General features: G+C 43.9%; 1 protein-coding gene across 5 annotated transcripts in view; it reads left to right on the top strand.

Moving 5' to 3' along the window:
- The window catches only part of rad51b (RAD51 paralog B), a 520,835-nt gene that overhangs the window by 369,614 nt on the left and 131,486 nt on the right, over positions 1-19,735 (top strand). For 4 of the 5 annotated variants that reach the window (XM_072569304.1, XM_072569303.1, XM_072569302.1 and 1 more), the window contains exon 9: positions 17,839-17,957. The exons of the other annotated variant lie outside the window; for it this stretch is intronic. In XM_072569304.1, the coding sequence (XP_072425405.1) occupies positions 17,839-17,957 (119 nt within the window). The remainder of the gene's footprint in view (positions 1-17,838; positions 17,958-19,735) is intronic. 5 annotated transcript variants of the gene reach the window in all.

Below are 19,735 nucleotides of genomic sequence, written 5' to 3'. Positions count from 1 at the left end.
ACCCACAGGGGCCCAAAGGACCTCGGTCACTTCACAATGATGCCCAAACATAGCTTCCTGCAAATACTTTTTTATTTGCACAATACTATTCTGGTCAGTTGCTGTTTTTAATAGAACATGCACAGTGCACCCAAGTTTCCCCATGGGTGCATTTGTACACGTGGTACTGAGTGTCATTTTCTACTGTTAATTGCTGGTACGTATTTTTTTCTATTACGTCCCTGTACCAAATCATCCATATTTAGCAGCAGAAACCAATATTTCCAGAGCTTCTTTAATTTGTGGTTGACATTTACCTTGCTTCCATACACACAAACCCCATTAAAACAGATCTTCTGGTCAGTACTGTATTGCTATTTGTGGGGACTTACTGAGTACAATTTAGGTGCTATGTTTCCTATATACAATAGAACCTGCACTCCAGCAAGGTGCTTCATTTGCTGAAAAGGTTTGTGCTCATGAAAGGCTCTATATAAATGCAAATCTATCTTTGATTATATTTTCCTCAACAACAACATGTTGCCTTTACATAGCATCCTAGTCATTTCATAGAAGCATTAGCAAACAGTCTAGTTCTGATGGGATGGCGATCTGGTGTACTTGGAATTATCATGACCCTACAGTGTTAAGCAGTAGAGGCCAACATGCGTTGTTGACCTCTTGCTCATGTTCACTCTGTTAGGTTGAAATCACCATATTTCTGAGTTGGAGTGTTCTCACTAAAGAGTTTTAATTACAAGAAATGTAACTGCACAGAAACTGAAAGAGCTTGCAACTCGCAGCTTGACAGCTGTCATCTGTCATAGTTGAAGCTGTTGCAAAAAAAACCAAATCTAAACCTCAGTGTCCTCTTTTAATGATTAGAGCTGAGTTCTTGCGCTTGTTATGATGTTGAAGAATGCCATTTCTGTCATTGTGTCTACCTTGACTCTTCGAAAGAATTATTCAATTAGTACAACACCCTAATCCTGCGATTGAGTTAAATGTAGAACTGGAGCATAGAATGAATAGGGGATATTCGGGAGAAGTGCAAAATAATGACTTAGAGCAGAAACATAAAACATAGGATCAGGAGTAGGCCACTTGGCCAATTGAACCAGCTTTATCATTCAACATGGCTGATCCTCTGTCTCATGCCTATCGTACTCCTGTTCTTACTCTATATTTTGCGACATATTTAGCCTTCATACATTTATTATTTACTAATATATCGTCAGTGACTTGGCCTCAGCAGGCTTTGATGACAGTGAATTCCATAGGGTCATCACTTTGAGTGAAGAGATTTCTTTTCATCTCAGTCTGAAATGGCCAACGTTTTCCCTAAAACCATGACCCCTTGTCTTGGAGACCCCTGGCAGGGGAAACATCATCTCTCTATTCAAAATGTTTATATCTTCTCACGAGATTCCTCTCATTCTTCTAAGCTCCAGTGAGCACAGGCCCCGTCGAAGCAATCCCTTTTTAAATGACAAACCTGCTATCCCAGAATTCAAGATGGAGGACGGGAAAAATTTCTGGCTGTAAGAGCTGCTCCTTTTTTTGAGGTATTTTAGGTGTTGGAGGTGATTTCTTCAAATTCCAGAAGCAGCAGTTACTGTTTTATATGCTGTTGCATTGTTTTGGAACTTTGGAAAAATAAGTCAAAACAAAAGCAGTTTAAAAGGGAGAAGAGCAGACAAAGAAAGCACATGATGAAGATAGTGAGGAGAGAGAGAGAGAGAACCTGCACAGTTACCGCCTTTGCTGTTTGAATTTGTTTATCGCTGAACATCGGAGTGCATCTGGGAAAATTAACAAACAGTGAAATTCACAACTAATCTTGGAGGAACTGTTGGGCGAAGTTCACCGCACAGAATCAGATAAGTTCATTGTTGTTTAAGTCTGTCCAAGAGAGAGGCTACAGTAGTGGGTACAGTGGATTCTTTCTTGATTATATGTTTCTGGAGATAAGTCTCTTGATTAAACTTAAAATATAAGCCATAGCTATTAATTTAACCTGGAGCAGAGTTTGTAGAGGAATAAGACGGTGTTATTTTCTGGATCGGTAGATTGTGAAGGAGCAAAAATGGCCTTTCGTAGAGTGATATGCCGCTTCTTGTCAGATGTGGGAGTTTAAAGAGAGTTTAAGGGTTACTATAGATTCTATCTGCCATAAATGCTGTTGGATGCGAATCTTCTTAGATTGAGTCGATTGGTTGGAGAGACAGATAGAAGCAATGAGGAATTTGCAATAGCAACAGTATGTGATGGATGGCAGTTATAGGAAGGGGGGAGTGTCTCAGATACAGTCACATAGATGGGTTAACTCCAGGAAGGGTAAGAGAGGTAGGCAGCTAGTGCAGGAGTCTTTTGTGGATATACCCATTTCAAACAGGTATGCTGTTTTGGAAAATGTAGGGGATGTGATGGATTCTCAGGGGAACGTAGCACAAACAGCCAAGTTTCTGGTATTGAGACTGGCTCTAATGCAACGAGGGGTACGTCAGCTTCCAAGAGATCAATTGTGTTAGGGGATTCTGTAGTCAGAGGTACAGACAGACGTTTCTGTGGCCAGCAGAGAAAAAGCAGAATGGTGTGTTGTTTCCCTGGTGCCAGGATCAAGGATGTCTCAGAGAGGGTGCAGAATGTTCTCACGGGGGAGAGGGGCCAGCAGGAGGTCATTGTCCACATTAGAACCAACAGCATAGGAAGGGAAAAGGTTGAGATTCTGAAGGGAGATTACAGAGAGTTAGGCAGAAATTTAAAAAGGAGGTCCTCAAGGGTAGTAATATCTGGATTATTCCCAGTGCTACGAGCTAGTGAGGGCAGGAATAGGAGGATAGAGCAGATGAATACATGGCTGAGGAGCTGGTGTATGGGAGAAGGATTCACATTTTTGGATCATTGGAATCTCTTTTGGGGTAGAAGTGACCTGTACAAGAAAGACGGATTACACCTAAATTGGAAGGGGACTAATATACTGGCAGGGACATTTGCTAGAACTGCTTGGGAGGATTTAAACTAGTAAGGTGGGGGGGTGGGGGGGGTGGGGGGGTTGGGACCCAGGGAGATAGTGAGCAAAGAGATCGATCTGAGATGGGTACAGCTGAGAACAGAAGTAAGTCAAACAGTCAGGGCAGGTAGGGACAAGGTAGGACGAATAAAGTATTTATTTCAATGCAAGGGGCCTAACAGGGAAGGCAGATGAACTCAGAGCATGATTAGGAACATGGGAATGGGATATCATAGCAATGATGGAAACATGGCTCAGGGATGGGCAGGACTGACAGCTTAATGTTCCAGGATACAAATGCTACAGGAAGGATAGAAAGGGAGGCAAGAGAGGAGGGGGAGTGGCATTTTTGATAAGGGATAGCATTACAGCTGTGCTGAGGGAGGATATTCCCGGAAATACATCCAGGGAAGTTATTTGGGTGGAACTGAGAAATAAGAAAGGGATGATCACCTGATTGGGATTGTATTATAGACCCCCTAATAGTCAGAGGGAAATTGAGAAACAAACTTGTAAGGAGATCTCAGCTATCTGTAAGGATAAAAGGGTGGTTATGATAGGGGATTTTAACTTTCCAAACATCGACTGGGACTGCCATAGTGTTAAAGGTTTAGTTGGAGAGGAATTTGTTAACTGTGTACAAGACAATTTTCTGATTCAGTATGTGGATGTACCTACTGGAGAAGGTGCAAAACTTGACCTACTCTTGGGAAATAAGGCAGGGCAGGTGACTGAGGTGTCAGTGGGGGAGCACTTTGGGGCCAGCGACCATAATTCTATTGGTTTTAAAATAGTGATGGAAAAGGATAGACCAGATCTAAAAGTTGAAGTTCTAAATTGGAGAAAGGCCAATTTTGACAGTATTAGGCAAGAACCTTCGAAAGCTGATTGAAGGCAGATGTTCACAGGTAAAGGGACGGCTGGAAAATGGGAAGCCTTCAGAAATGAGATAACAAGAATCCAGAGAATGTATATTCCTGTCAGGATGAAAGGGAAGGCTGGTAGGTATAGGGAATGCTGGATGATTAAAGAAATTGAGGGTTTGGTTAAGAAAAAGAAGGAAGCATATGTCAGGTATAGACAGGATAGATCGAGTGAATCCTTAGAAGAGTATAAAGAAAGTAGGAGTATACTTAAGAAGGAAATCAGGAGGGCAAAACGGGGACATGAGATAGCTTTGGCAAATAGAATTAAGGAGAATCCAAAGGGTTTTTACAAATACATTAAGGACAAAAGGGTAACTAGGGAGAGAATAGGGCCCCTCAAAGATCAGCAAGGCGGGCTTTGTGTGGAACCACAGAAAATGGGGAGATTCTAAATGAATACTTTACAATAGTATTTACTGTGGAAAAGGATATGGAAGATATAGACTGTAGGGAAATAGATGGTGACATCTTGCAAGATGTCTAGATTACAGAGGAGGAAGTGCTGGATGTCTTGAAACGATTAAAGGTGGATAAATCCCCAGGACCTGATCAGGTGTACCTGAGAACTCTGTGGGAAGCTAGAGAAGTGATTGCTGGGCCTCTTGCTGAGATATTTGTATCATTGATAGTCACAGGTGAGGTGCCAGAGACTGGAGGTTGGCAAACGTGGTGCCACTGTTTAAGAAGGGCGGTAAAGACAAGCCAGGGAACTATAGACCGGTGAACCTGACCTCGGTGGTGGGCAAGTTGTTGGAGGGAATCCTGAGGGACAGGATGTACATGTATTTGGAAAGGCAAGGATTGATTAGGGATAGTCAACATGGCTTTGTGCATGGGAAGTCATGTCTCACAAACTTGATTGAGTTTTTTGAAGAAGTAACAAAGAAGATTGATGAGGGCAGAACAGTATATGTGATCTATATGGACTTCAGTAAGGCATTCGACAAGGTTTCCCATGGGAGACTGATTAGCAAGGTTAGATCTCATGGAATACAGGGAGAACTAGCCATTTGGATACAGAACTGGCTCAAAGGTAGAAGACAGAGGGTTGTTTTTCAGACTGGAGGCCTGTGACCAGTGGAATGGCACAAGGATCGGTACTGGGCCCCCTACTTTTTGTCATTTATATAAATGATTTGGATGCGAGGCATAAGACGTATAGTTAGTAAGTTTGCAGATGACACCAAAATTGGAGGTGTAGTGGACAGCGAAGAGGGTTACCTCAGATTACAACAGGATCTGGACCAGATGGGTCAATGGGCTGAGAAGTGGCAGATGGAGTTTAATTCAGATAAATGAGAGGTACTCCATTTTGGGAAAGCAAATCTTAGCAGGACTTATACACTTAATGGTAAGGTCCTAGGGAGTGTTGCTGAACAAAGAGACCTTGGAGTGCAGGTTCATAGCTCCTTGAAAGTGGAGGTGCAGGTAGATAGGATAGTGAAGAAGGCATTTGGTATGCTTTCCTTTATTGGTCAGAGTATTGAGTACAGGAGTTGGGAGGTCATGTTGCAGCTGTACAGGACATTCCACTGTTGGAATATTGCGTGCAGTTCTGGTCTCCTTCCTATCGGAAAGATGTTGTTTCAGAAAAGATTTACAAGGATGTTGCCAGGGTTGGAGGATCTGGGCTACAGGGAGAGGCTGAACAGGCTGGGCCTGTTTTCCCTAGAGCGTCGGAAGCTGAAGGGTGACCTTATAGAGGTTCACAAAATTATGAGGGGCATGGATGGGATAAATAGACAAAGTCTTTTCTCTGGGGTGGGGGAGTCCAGAACTAGAGGGCATAGGTTTAGGGTGAGATTGGAAAGATATAAAAGAGACCTATGGGGCAACTTTTTCACGCAGAGGGTGGTACGTGTATGGAATGAGCTGCCAGAGGAACTGGTGGAGGCTGGTACAATTACAGCATTTAAGAGGCATTTGATGGGTATATGAATAGGAAGGGTTTGGAGGGATATGGGCCGGGTTCTGGCAGGTGGGACAAAGATTGGGTTGGGATATCTGGTCGGCATGGACGGGTTGAACCGAAGGGTCTGTTTCCATGCTGTACATCTCTATGACTCTAAATCAGTCTGAGGAAACTTTGTTGCACTCCCTTTGTGACAAGTATAACCTTTCTTGTGTAAGGGTGCTAAAACTATGCATAATACTCCAGGTTTGGTCTCACCAAGGCCCTGTACAGCTGCAATAACAGTAGCTTGCTCCTGTACTCAAACCCTCTTGCAGTGGAGGCCAGGATACCACATGCCTTCCTGCTGCACCTGAAAGCTGTTTCTCAACTGGGTTTTCAAGGACACCAGCTCTCTCGGTACATCAACATTACTCAGTCAGTTATCCATTAAATAGTCATCAGCCATTTTGTTTCTCCTACTGAAATGGACAATGTCACACTTATCCACACTATACTGCATCTGCCATTGCTCATTCACACAACTTGTTTAAATTGCTGTGAAGGCTCTATATATCCTCCTCATCAACACCACTCTATACATCCACCTTTTCACTCTTCCCCCGGTTAGCAAACTAAGAAATATTATGTTTGATCCCCTCATTCAATTGATTGGGAGACTGTAGTGATGCACAAAGTGAGGACTTAGAATGAAGGGATGGAAGACAGAATCTTCCAAATATATACCGTGAAAATTGTCCTTTACATTTTTTGATCATCCTTTGTATTAATTGCAATGAGATTACAGGGAGCTTACTTTTTTTTTTCATCCTTGTAGGTTTTCTCGCCCCCTCCCCCAGCCCCTCTCCTGCCTATCACCCTCACCTTAACCTCCTTCCACCTATCGTATTCCCGTCACCCCTCCCTACCTTTTAACTTCGCCTGCTTGGCACACCCTCCTCATTCCTGAAGAAGGGCTTATGCCCGAAACGTCGATTCTCCTGCTCCTTGGATGCTGCCCGACCTGCTGCGCTTTTCCAGCAACAGATTTTTATGCTCTAAAAGCCAATATCTTATTCTAGCTGTTGTTTCCATGCAACAGTCTGTACTGTGCAGCATTGTTTGGGTGACCCATCATTGTATTTGTATCTTGGGCAGTCAGTGTCTTCTAACTGTAACAATTCAGCCCATTACTTAGCATGCTGACACATGACCTAGAACCAGTGAGAAGACAACATTGTCATCACTTGCAACTCAGCTGAGTTGAGGCTTGGAGATTGAACCCGGGACCTTACTGGTCAGTGGTCAGCTACTCATTGAGCAGGACACTCCACGTTTGAGCCAGCATTGCCCTGTCCTTTGTAGCAAGCGGCAAAGAACTAAAAGCGATTAGTTGAAGAAAAAAAGACTGCTGCGGTTGAGACTGCACCTTTTTTAAAGAAAAAAGTGATGTTCAAGAGATCTGTGTGGAAATATGAGTCCAGCTTTCTATTTGTCAGTAGCAGAGATCGGGTCAGGTTAGCCATTGAGAACTGAAGAAACTTGAGAGCTAATTGTATCAGCACTCGGTGGGACACCAGAACGAAATGTGGTAAGGATGTGGTTGCTGAAGGTTGAGGACAGTTTGCAGAGTACTGGGCCTAACTGAATGACCATGGCAGCATTTGTGTCCACATGTGGGAGTATTTGATATGGGTCTATTCGTCACTGACTGGAAAATTGCAGTCATATCTGAAATTGCCAACACTGGCCAGCGCTTGCATCCGCTAGGTTTTTCTTGTCGGAAGTTTGTACAGACACCAGTCATGGGACTTCCCACAGTTCCCCACATGCATCCGTGGTGGCTGAACAGTAGCACATGAGCATGTGTACGAATGTGTCACTGCTTGGGATCGTACCACAACTTTCTGCTGATGGTGACCATTAAGTTTAAATATATGTTTCTCAAACTAGCTTCAAACTCAATTCCATTCATCGACAGGTGAAAGATCATTCACATATCGGTCAGGCAGCTGTTTTACAGCGATCCAGAACAGTATCTGCTCATTCAGGAAATTTGTAACATCTGATTTTGACAAATTTCTTTGACTTCTGCCCATCTTAATGGGCAGATAGAGCTCCAGACCTTGATATTAGCAATCCTAAGAACGTAAGAATTAGGAGCAGGAGCAGGTCATACGTTTTGTCGAGTGACTGTCATTCAGTGCTATTGTGACTGACCCTTTAGCTTCAATTCCGCTTCCAGGCCCACCCTCTCGTCTCCGTTCCCTCTTATTTTACGTGCCTTGTTGCGGACCTCCGAGATTCCTGTATGGCAGCACAAAGCAGAAGCCAACAAGCCCATACATGCAAATCGACGTACCCGTATACTACGCAGTTTACGGGGAATATTGCTCTCCATATCCCTCCAACTCCGATTTCTCTGCCCAACCTTTCAACTGATCTGTACCCTACTGCATCCTTTGACAAGCTTCCTCACCATCCACAACTTTACCAATTCTCATGTCATCTGCAGACTTACTAATCAGACCACCTACAAGATCTCCCCTGCATAAAGTCAAGCTGATTATCCCTAATAAGTCCATTATTTTCAAAATACTGTCCCTAAGAATCTTCTCCAATAATTTCCCTACCATTGACATAAGGCTCATTGGCCAATAATTTCCTGGATTATCCTTGTGGCCCTCATAAGCACAACGACAACCTTGGCTATTCTCCAAGATTAGAGTGATGCTGGAAAAGCACAATAGATCAGGCAACATCCAAGGAGCAGGAAAATCAATGTTTCGGGCAAAAGCCCTTCCATTTTCTTGCTCCTTGGATACTGCCTCACCTGCTGTACTTTTCCAGCACCACTCTAATCTTGACTCTAATCTCTAGCATCTGCAGTACCCACTTCTACCTTGGCTATTCTCCAGTCTTCTAGGCTTTTGCCTGAGGCTAAAAGGGACACAAAGACCTCCACCAAGGCCTCCTGCTCTACCTCCCTCAGTATCCAGGGATAGATTTCATCATAGATTTCACCCCCCTACCTTAATGTTCAAGATATCCAACACTACCACCTTAATAATATCGACAGGCCCTAGAATATCAACATACCCCTCCCTCGTCTTATTGACATGTCCTTGGTGAATACCAATGTGAAGTACTCATTAAGACCCCCACCCACTTCCTGTAGCTCCATGCATAAATTCACTCTTTTGTTCTTGAGTGGATCTAAATCTTTCCTTCGCTGCCTTCTTGCTCCTAACATATAAAGTATGATATGAGAAGCATCGATAATATAAGGAGCCTGAGGACTCTCCTTAATCCTATTTGCCAAGAACATTTCATGGCCCCTTTTTTGCCCTCTTCATTCCTTGTTCAAGTCACTTTTTGCTTCCTTTATATTCCTGAAGGGCCTTGTCTGATTGCAGTTGCCTAAACACTACGTGTGTTTCTTTTCACTTTTTGGTTAATCTTTTAATATCCTTACTGATCTAGATTTCCCAAATCTTGCCATCCTCATCTTCCATCCTCACAGGAACATGCTTGTCCTGAACTCTGATCAATTGGCCTATAAAAGACTCCCACATGCCGGATGTGGATTTACCTTCAAACAGCTGCCCCCAATATAATTTTCCCAATTCCTGCCTAAAGCTAATGTAATTTTCTGTTTTAATGGGTGGCATGGTGGCTCAGTGGTTAGCACTGCTGCCTCACAGCACCAGGGTCCCAGGTTCGACTCCAGCCTTGGGCGACTGTCTGTGTGGAGTTTGCACATTTTCCTCGTGTCTGCGTGGGTTTGCTCCGGGTGCTACGGTTTCCTCCCACAGTCCAAAGACATGCCGGTTCAGGTGAATTGGCCATGCTAAATTGCCCATAGTGTTAGGTGCATTAGGCAGAGGGAAATGAGTCTGGGTGGGTTACTCTTCGAAGGGTCGGTGTGGACTTGTTGGGCCGAAGGGCCTGTTTCCACACTGTAGGGAATCTAAATCTAATCTAATTAACCTTCTCCCAATTTAGCACTTTCACACAAAGATCAGTCTTATGCTTAGAATCATAGAATCCCTAGAATGCACACAGACACCATATGGCCCATCGAGTCTGCACCAACCCTCCTAAGCGCATCACATCCAGACCCACTCTCCTACCTTATCGCCTTAATCCTGCATTAACCATGGCTAATCCATCTCTCCCTGGACACTATGGGGAAATTTAGCATGGCCGGTCCACCTAATCTGCAGATCTTTGGACAATAGGAGGAAACTGGAGTATCCGGAAGAAACTCACACAGACACTAGAGAATGTACAAACTGCACACACTGTCTTAAACCTTACAGAATTATGATCACTGTTCCCCTAAAATGCCTCCCTTCTGAAACTTGGATCACCTGCCCAGTGTCATTCCCTACGATCTAGTACGGCCCCTTCCCTAGTTGGATTATTTACATATTATTTCAACAAACCCTCCTGGATGCACCTAACAAATTCTGCCCCACCTCGGGCCCTGGGCTCCCAGTCAAATTTTTGTAAAGGCTGCATCAGTCTGGATTAGGACATGGAACTAAGTTCACCTGCCCTCCTTGTTATACTCCTTGCTTTAAAATAAACACACTTCAAACCTCCCGTCCTGACAGGCCCTGTCTGTTCTTCCTGTCAGAAGTACTTGACTTGACCTCTACTTTCTCAATCACTCCACATGCTGACCTACTGCTCAAATTCCAAACTCCCTGCCATATTAGTTTAAACCTTCCCAACAGGCAGTAGCAAACTTACCTGCAAGGATATTGGTGCCCCTCCAGTTTAGGTACAACACGTCCTTCTTGTACATATCCCTCCTGCCCTGGAAAGGATCCAAAAGATCCAAGTATCTGAAGCTCTACACCACTCTCTCCGACACCAACTCTTCAGCCACACATTCAACTGTATTATTTTCATATTTCTGGCCTCACCAGCACGTGACACTGGGAGTAATCATGAGATTACAACCTTGGAGATCCTCCTGTTCAACATTCTATCTGTGTCGTCATCCTCCCCTACAGAATGTCCTGTGCCTGCTCAGAAAAATCCTCGACCCTGGCACCAGGGAGACAACACACCATCCTGGAGTCTCGCTCATGGCTATCGAAATAACTATCTGTGCCCCTGACTATAGAGTGCCCTAATATGTCTGCTTGCTTGAACTTCGACCCTCTCTGCTGTACACAGCCAATCGTGCTGCCACTGATCTGGCTGCTGCTGTTACTTACCCCTGAGAGGTAAAAACCTAGGGCAGCAGAGTCTGGACTAGAGTGGTGCTGGAAAAGCACAACAGTTCAGGCAGCATCCGAGGAGCAGGAAAATCGACGTTTAGGGCAAAAGCCCTTCAGGAATACAGGCTTGGTGCCTGAAGGGTGGAGAGATAAATGAGAGGAGGGTGGGGGTGGGGAGAAAGTAGTGGGGTGAATGGGGTGGGGATGGAGGTAATAGGTCAGGGAGGAGGGTGGGGGAGGGTAGCAAAGAGTACAATGGGTGAATGGGGGTGGGGATGAAGCTGATAGGTCAGAGAGGAGGGTGGAGTTGAAAGGTGGAAAGGAAGATAGGCAGGTAGGACAAGTCATGGGGTCAGTGCTGAGCTGGAAGTTTGGAGCTGGGGTGAGGTGGGGAAAGGGGAAATAAGGAAACTGATGAAGTCCACATTGATGCCCTGGGGTTGAAGTGTTCCGAGGTGGAAGATGAGGCGTTCTTCCTCCAGGCGTCGGGTGGTGAGGAAGCGGCGGTGAAGGAGGCCCAGGACCTCCATGTCCTCAGCTGAGTGGAAGGGGGAGTTGAAATGTTGTTCCCCCGCCTTTCCCCTGAGAGGCCATTCCCCCTGCAACAGTATCCAGAATAGTATCTCAGTTTGCAAGAAGAATGGCCCCAGGGATTCCTGCACTGCATGCCTGTCCCTCTTGGGGTCACCCATCTATCTGGCTGAACTTTTGGTGTGACCACATCCCTGAAACTTATGTATATAAAAGTGGTACAGTGGTACAGCTGCTAACTGATCCATGTAGTCTGTGGCATGGTGGCTCAGTGGTTAGCATCTCACATTTTAAGGCAGAGATGACAACTTTTTTTTTCTCCTCACAAATGGTCTTTGGAGCTCTTTCCTCAAAATATGACAGAAGCAGAAGTTCCTTGAATATTTTTAAGGCAGACATAAATAAATACTTGATACGAAAGGGGCGAAAAGTTATCGGGGCAGTCAGGAATGTGGATTAATTATATCAGCTCAGATCTTATTGTTTGATGGAACAAGGTTAGGGGCTGAGTGGTCTGCTTCAGCTCCTAATTCATGTGTTCAGATGTATTGCGTGCTGCAGCTGCGTGCTAACTTTGTTTGTACAGATACACCCAACTCATTCTGAACTTAAACGTTTGCAAGTTTCGCACTTGCTTTTCTGTTCCTACAACACCAATGAAGAAGCTAACACTCCCTCACATTCATCCTCCATCTCCCACCTTGTCTCCGGGTTCTTTGTGACCTTGTCACAGCTTTGCATTCCCACCCAGCTTTGTTATCACCACCAAAACAGGTACAATATTCTTTATCACTTCATCCCGGTCATTAATGTATACTGTAAAAAGTTAAGTTTCTAACACAGCCTGCCAACTTGAAAATTTATCCCTACTCTTTGTTTTTTTTTGTCTGTTCCCTAATCTTGCATTAACGCTGATATATTATCCCCCTTTTCATTATCTTGTGTGACATCTTATTGAATGCCTGTTGGAAATCTACTGCAATACACTCTTTTACCCACAATACTTTGAAATTATTAAAAAGTTTGAATAAATCTGTCAAATGTAATTTCCCATGTTGACTTTGCCTGATCGTGCTGTCATTTTCAAAGTGTGTTGTTACAACTTCTTTAATAGTGTTTCTACTACTTTCCTAATGACTGCCATCCTGCATTCACATGAATTCTTTTCTCTCCTTTGTGGACCTCTGGATTCCATGCACGGCAGTGACTTGTGAAACTGAAACTTCTGAAACATCAATACAGAGAATGGCGTTAACACGTTGTTCAACATGTGCAGACCCTCAGAGTGAGCAGCCTTGTGACCGTGCAACTTAGAGGGAGCATTGCTGATGTGAAGCTGACTGAACTTGTACTTCCTTGCTTTGTCTCTTCCTCCTTACTTGAATCGCTGTGTTACATTTGCTAACTTTCAATTTGCTGGGACTGTTCCAGGAAGTTTTGAAAAATTAGTACATATATTATCTGTGCAACTGATTCTTCTACAATCAAAGGATGCAGGCTGTCAGACCCTGGTGTAATGCCAGATTTTAGTCCCTTAAGCTTCTTGACTACTACTTTTTCTGCTAATTTCTTTATTTTCCTGACTCTTACTGGCGTTCAAGTTATTCTGTAGTTCTGGTGTGCAGCTTGTAGTTCCTCCTGAGAAGACAGGTATAAAGAGTCAGATTTTTGCAATTGAGTTACATAGTTTGAATCGGGGAATTTCCTGAATCGGGGAATTTCCTAAATCGGGAGACAAGCACTTTGCCAACATAAGGGGCCCTGACACAACTAGTTTTCATTCTGCAGTTGGGAGCGGAACTGCGTTCTTCCTACCAGTCCCAGAAGCATACTGGAGGGACCATGGGGCAAGCCAAATGCCAATACACATTGTTTAGAAGGCCTCACTAGTGCCCTTAAACTTTGCCCCTGTTGTTTAAAACATTGTTAGGCCCACTAATCTGCACTGTTCACACTTCCTTGCTCTTCGGAGGGTCGGCATGGACTTGTTGGGCCGAAGGGCCTGTTTCCACACTGTAGGGATTCTGATTTCTAATGGGTGCATGGATAATTGATTAATAGGTTAATGTGGTAGGATGACAAGTTGGCAAGTGGGAAGTCAGTGAGTTGACAGATGGGTGGAATGAATTAGGGTCAGAATGCTGGATGTGTTGGGTGAGGTCAGGAAGGGTAATCAGGTCAGAAGCTAGGCTGACTCTATTCTGGGGTTAGTCACGTGGTCAGTGGTATAATTAGGTGGTCGAGCTAGATGTTTGGGGGGAAGAAGGAATGGTCTGAGGGTTAGAGTGAGTGGATGGCATGTCATTTCTGGACTGGACTTTGTCTGTCCAGCATCCCTGGCTAACGGAACTGCCTGGAGTCTCTGACTCAAGTTCAGTTGAGAGACTTTCATTAGAGATCCTTTAGAACAAGGGAATTACCTATTGGTAACTCAAACGTTTTGAAAAATTACCATGGCGTTACCATAGCATATTAAGACCAGAGACCAAGGTTGTACTGGTGCTGGTTGATTCTGGAGTTGGGAAGGTTGACTTTTGGAGGATATGAGGTGAGATTGAGTAGACTGGTACCATACTCATCGGAATTTAGAAGAATAAGGAGGGATTGTGTAGAAACATTTAACATTATGAAGGGAATAGATAAGATAGTGGCAGGGAGATTGTTTCCACTGGTGGGTTCAACTAGAACAAGGGGACATAGCCTCGAAATAAGGGGAAGCGAATTTAGGATTGAATTGAGGAGGAATCCCTTCTCCCTCAGGGTTTTGAATCTGTGGAATTCCCTGCCTAGTGAAGCAGTTGAGGCTACCTTGATATATGTTTTTTAAGGCAAAGATAAATTTTTGAACAGGGAGAAAGTGAGGACTGCAGATGCTGGAGATCTGTGTCAAAAGATTTGGTGCCGGTAAAGCACACCTGGTCAGGCAGCGTTTGAAGGGCAGAGAGTCAATGTTTTGAGCTTAAGCTCTTCATCAGGACTCTCCTGCTGCTCAGATGCTGCCTGACCAGCTGTGCTTTTCCAACACCAAGCTTTTTGACTTGAATTTTTGAACAGTAAAGAAATTAAGGGTTATGGCACGATAGCCTCCTCCTCCTCCAATTTCTTATGCTCTAGTGTCATTATGACCAGAAGATGTGTGCCAATTTGTTCTCTATTCTTACTTAGTTTACTCTCATTTTCCATTTTTCTCTACTTTATCAACTTCTTGATTTTGCTGGTTTCTAAAACATTGCAAGTCCTCATACATACTGCTTTCTTTTCATCTTAATGCTATGCTTAAACTTCTTGAGTAAACCATGGATCGATCTTTCTTACTGGTTTTCAATGGACTGTGTTTTTGTTAAACATATTAAATTGTTGTTGTAAAGATTTCCCACTGCTTATTTATCATGCCCATTTCAGTCTATTTCGCTGTCCCCTCTAACCTATACAATTGACTTTCAGATTCTCGTTTGTGCTTATAATGTCACTTTCCAACATTTATATGAAAGACAGACTTCTTATAATCGCCATCTCCAAGTCGATTTTTTAATATGCTATTACAAATTATCTCTGCCGCATTAAGCAATATTGAATTTAAAATAACTTTACCCCTTGAGCTGAGAGCCCATTGCTCAAGGGAACTGTCATAAACTCATCTTTCAAGTCACCTTTGACAATTTGCTTTCTCCCACATATATGGGGATTAAAGTCCCCCACCATTCTTATGTTGCCTTTGTCCCAAGTTTCAATAACTTCTTGTTGAATGCTCTAACACATGCCACGAATGCTGTTAAGTGGCCTGTAACCAAGTTCCACACAAAGCTTCTGACTGTTGCTGTTTCTCATTTCCCCAGTCTGGTTCTAACTCAGGAGAAGATTCTCTCTCCATAATATCCATATGTCATTCTTCACTATAATAGCTACCCCTCCTGCTTTGTTGTTCTGCCTCCCTTTTTGAACTGTACCATACTCTGATAATGTTATTTCCAAAATTTGGTCACCTTGTAACCATATTCCTGTCGGGAGGGATTGCATTTAGACCTACAATCTAATCTCTGTTTGTGTGACGTGTTTATCTATCTATGTTGCACATCTCTCATTCATTCAGATGTAATTTTTTAATACTGTTCTTTGCATGGACCTTACTATTTGGCCCTTCTATTTCACTTTGCTTATCCTTACCCACACTGTTCCTTACCTCTACTTTTCTCTCTGGATGTTTAAATTTCCCTTCAATCACCTCCCTCATTTAGCTTAACGCTCTGTCCACTGCCTTGACTATGCAATTCACCAGGACACAGCTCAGTTAAAGTGAAAACCATTCCAACTTTCATTCCTGAGTCTGCTGCTAGTGCATAATTCGAAATTGCACCATCCCTGTCGCATTGGTAGTCACCCTCCAACCTGTTTCATCTTATGCCATTTGGTTTATGGTTCAGGTAAAAATCCAGGGTTGATTGTTTTTGAGGCTCTGCATTTTAAACTGGACCGTAACTACTTAAACTCTGTCATCATTCCTCGGTCTATTTATATCATTGATTCTTATATGGACTCTCAGCCAGTTTGTTTCCAGCTGCAGGGAGATGTCCCTAACCCTAGCATTGGATAGAGTTCAGAATTCCAAATCGCGCCTGCAGAGAAACAGTGTCTCTCCTCCTTAATTACACCTTCACCTAACTTTAACTGCCACATGTATTTTCATTTACCTGTTTGACCCGCACCATAGCACCATGCTCAGTCTACTCAATCACCCTGCAACCTTTATTCTCGTGAACACATGCAGCAAGAACCACATATGTGCTGGTTAGAATCAAGAGCTAAGGTCCCTCAACCACTATGCGTTGGATCCCTGTACCTGCCTGACGTGCAATCTCACCCACCTGTCCCTGACCGTTGATCAGTTGTAAATTGCTTAATCTGGAAGGTATGACTGCTTCCTGTGACAAATGTGTCTCTTCCTCCTAACCCCCACCCACCTGCCCACGTCGTGCAATGTCTGCTACTCAAAATCAGGGCGGAAATGAGGCCTGCGGATGCTGGAGATTAGAGTCAAGAGTGTGGTGCAGGAGAAGCACAGCAGGTCAGACAGCATCCGAGGAGCAGGAAAATCAACATTTCGGGCAAAAGCCTTTGTCATCAGGAATGATGAAAAGCTTTTGTCCGAAACTTCAATTTTCCTGCTCCTCAGATGCTGCCTGATCTCCTGTACTTTTCCAGCACCACACTCTCAACTCAAAATCGAGTCAACCACACTGAACCAAAGTTATTTAAATGGCAGACCTGTTTGGACATGGTGCAAAACACCTTTGGTGCAGGTAGGTCTCGAACTCTAACCTTCTAGAAACCTATTGTAGATATGCTTGTCAGGGATTGCAAGTTGTTGTTCTATTTGATGAACAGCAGGAGAGCTTGTACCGATGTCCTGGCCAATATTTATCCTTCAATCAGCACCTAATTACACAAATTTGCTGGTCATTACCACATTGTTACAGTTTGTTCTGCACAATTTGGCTGCTCCAATTTTCCTGCACAGTAACTGCAGTTCAAAAAAAAGTGTTAATTGTTTATGAAGTGTTTGTGGAGTGCTGAATTGGTAAAAGACAAGATGTAAATGCAAGTTCCTTCTTCCTTTCCTCTGCATTTAACCTATTCATGTATGACCTTGGATGTGCTTGATATTCACACTGGGTGTCTTATCTGAAAAATGCCTTGTTCTCTTATCCCCAGCATAAAATAAAAGAAACTCAGTTGTTAGCACTGCTGTCTCACTGTGCCGGGGACCCAGGTTCAATTCCAGCCTCAGGTTACTGTCGATGTGGAGTTTGCATGGGTTTCCTCCTGCAGTCCAAAGATGTGCACGTTAGGCAAGCTGGCCATGATAAATTGCCCATAGTGTTCAGGGATGCTTACACCAGGTGGATTAGCCGTGGAAAGTGTTGGTTTACAGGAATAGGATGCTAGATTAGAATGGTGCTGGAAAAGCACAGCAGGTCAGGCAGCATCCGAGGAGCAGGAAAATCGACGTTTCGGGCAAAAGCCCTTCATCAGCCCTTCATCCAGCACCACTCTAATCTGGACTCTGATTTCCTGCATTTGCAGTCCTCACTTTTGCCTAGATAGGATGCTCTTCAGAGGGTCAGTGCAGACTCAATGGGCCAAACAACCTCTCTCTGCACTATATGGATTCTACGGTTCTAAGAAACGAGGAGTTAGGATATTTTAAAAAGTAAAGCATGTTTATTTGGCTTCTATTGAATTGTTTTCTGTGCTCTGCCTTTGCAGACTGCGGGATAAGTCCTGATGGAGAAACAAGCTACGCAACAGCAGCTCTCGGGAACACGTGGAGTCACAGTGTCAACACTCGACTCATCGTGCAGTATCTGGACTATCACTGCAGGCAGGTAAAGTTCACAGCAGCTGAGAGCCAGGATAGAGGCAGCTGAAGTAAAGCCACTTCTCATTCTGGGTTGCCACATGACTTTCATGAACTCATTCACAGGGGGAGACAGGCGAGCGCAAAGTGACGAGTTGTCAGGAGCCAGAGCTGAGAAAAGCTTTTGAGCGTAGATTGCGATAAGCTGTCAGGATGTGCTAGTTCATTCTCACTCAGACCGGGTTCCTGTTTATGCACCACATTCACAACAGCACATTCATTAGGTTTAAATGAGTGTTACGAAACCAGAAAGACATCATTATACCCCATTTTAAAGGCACTGAATCCTGTATTAATAAACTGTGGGTGCATTATCTCAGAATGGTAGTCTTTCAGGTAGAAGGCAGAAATTTAGCCCATCGTGTCTTTGGTAGCTCCAGCATCAAAACTGCAGGGGTAGCCCCCTCACTTTGGAACACAGGACTAGGTCTCAACCCCTTAGTACTGCTCCACCATTCTAGATCATGGCCAAACATCTACTTGAATACCATATTCTTGCACCATCCCTGTATCATAGAATCATGACATCATATAATCCCTGCAGTGTGGAAGCAGGACATTCAGGCGAAAGTGGGTACTGCAGATGCTGGAGATCAGTGTCAAGATTAGAGTGGTGCTGGAAAAGCACAGCAGGTCAGACAGCATCCAAGGAGCAAGAAAATCGACATTTCAGGCAAAAGCCCTTCATCAGGAAATGACGAAGCAGGATATTTAGACAATCACGTCCTACCCATCCTCTCAACCCCCACCCTGTCCCTGAAACCCTGCATTTCCCATCGCTAATCTGCCTAGCCTACACATTCCTGGCCTCCACCTAATCTGCACATCTTTGGACAATGGCAGAATACCAGTGCGCCTGGAGGAAACCCATGCAGAGAGTGTGCAAACTCCATGCAGGCAGTCGCCCAAGGGTGAAGTCGAGTCTGGTTCCCTGGCACTGTGAGGCAGCAGTGCTAACCACTAAGCCACCAGATGCAACAATGCTCGGTATAATTAGTAACTAGAAATTAGTCAATTTTTGTCTGAAACTTACTTGATGACTGAATTTCCACAGCTGTCTGGGATAGCGAATTGTAAAAGTTCATTACCCTGTAAGTGTAGAAATTCTTCCTCACCTGAATCCTAAATGGATCAAAACATGTGGTGTTGGAATGATGAAAAGAGTGTTGATGAGGGTAATATACTTTGTGGTGTCCATGAACTTCCGAAAGACATTTAATGAAGTGCTACAAAGTTAATGCCAATGGAATAAAAGGGAGAATGGGTCCATGGGTACAAAAGTCAAACAGAGAACTGTGGACGCCAGATACCTGAAACAAAGAAAAAGAGAAATTGCTGGAGAAACTCAGCAGGTCTGGCAGAATTTGTGGGAGAGAAACCATGGTAAGCATTTAGAGACCAGCAACCCTCCTTTAGAGTTAGCTGAATGTAAGGATGCAGAATGTGGTGGTGAAATGGTTTTTTCCAGACACAGGAATGCATATACTGGTGTTGCCCAGGGACTGGCACTGGGGCTACTGTTTGCACAAAAATGTGTGTATATTTTGGGGCACAGTTTGAAAATTTGCAGATGACACAAAGCTTGGAGGTATGGTGAGCTGTGAAGAGGATAGTGAAACGCTGGTGGAATGGATGAACACCTGACATATTAAGTTTAGTACAGAAAAGGATGAAGTGATTCAATTTGCTCGGGAAATGAGAGCAGATTTAAAATAAAGGACACAATGTAAATGGAGCGCCAGAACA

This window comes from Chiloscyllium punctatum, chromosome 4 (genome assembly GCF_047496795.1).
Source record: "Chiloscyllium punctatum isolate Juve2018m chromosome 4, sChiPun1.3, whole genome shotgun sequence".
Lineage (NCBI taxonomy): Eukaryota > Metazoa > Chordata > Chondrichthyes > Orectolobiformes > Hemiscylliidae > Chiloscyllium > Chiloscyllium punctatum.
This window is presented reverse-complemented; position numbering and strand designations above follow the sequence as displayed.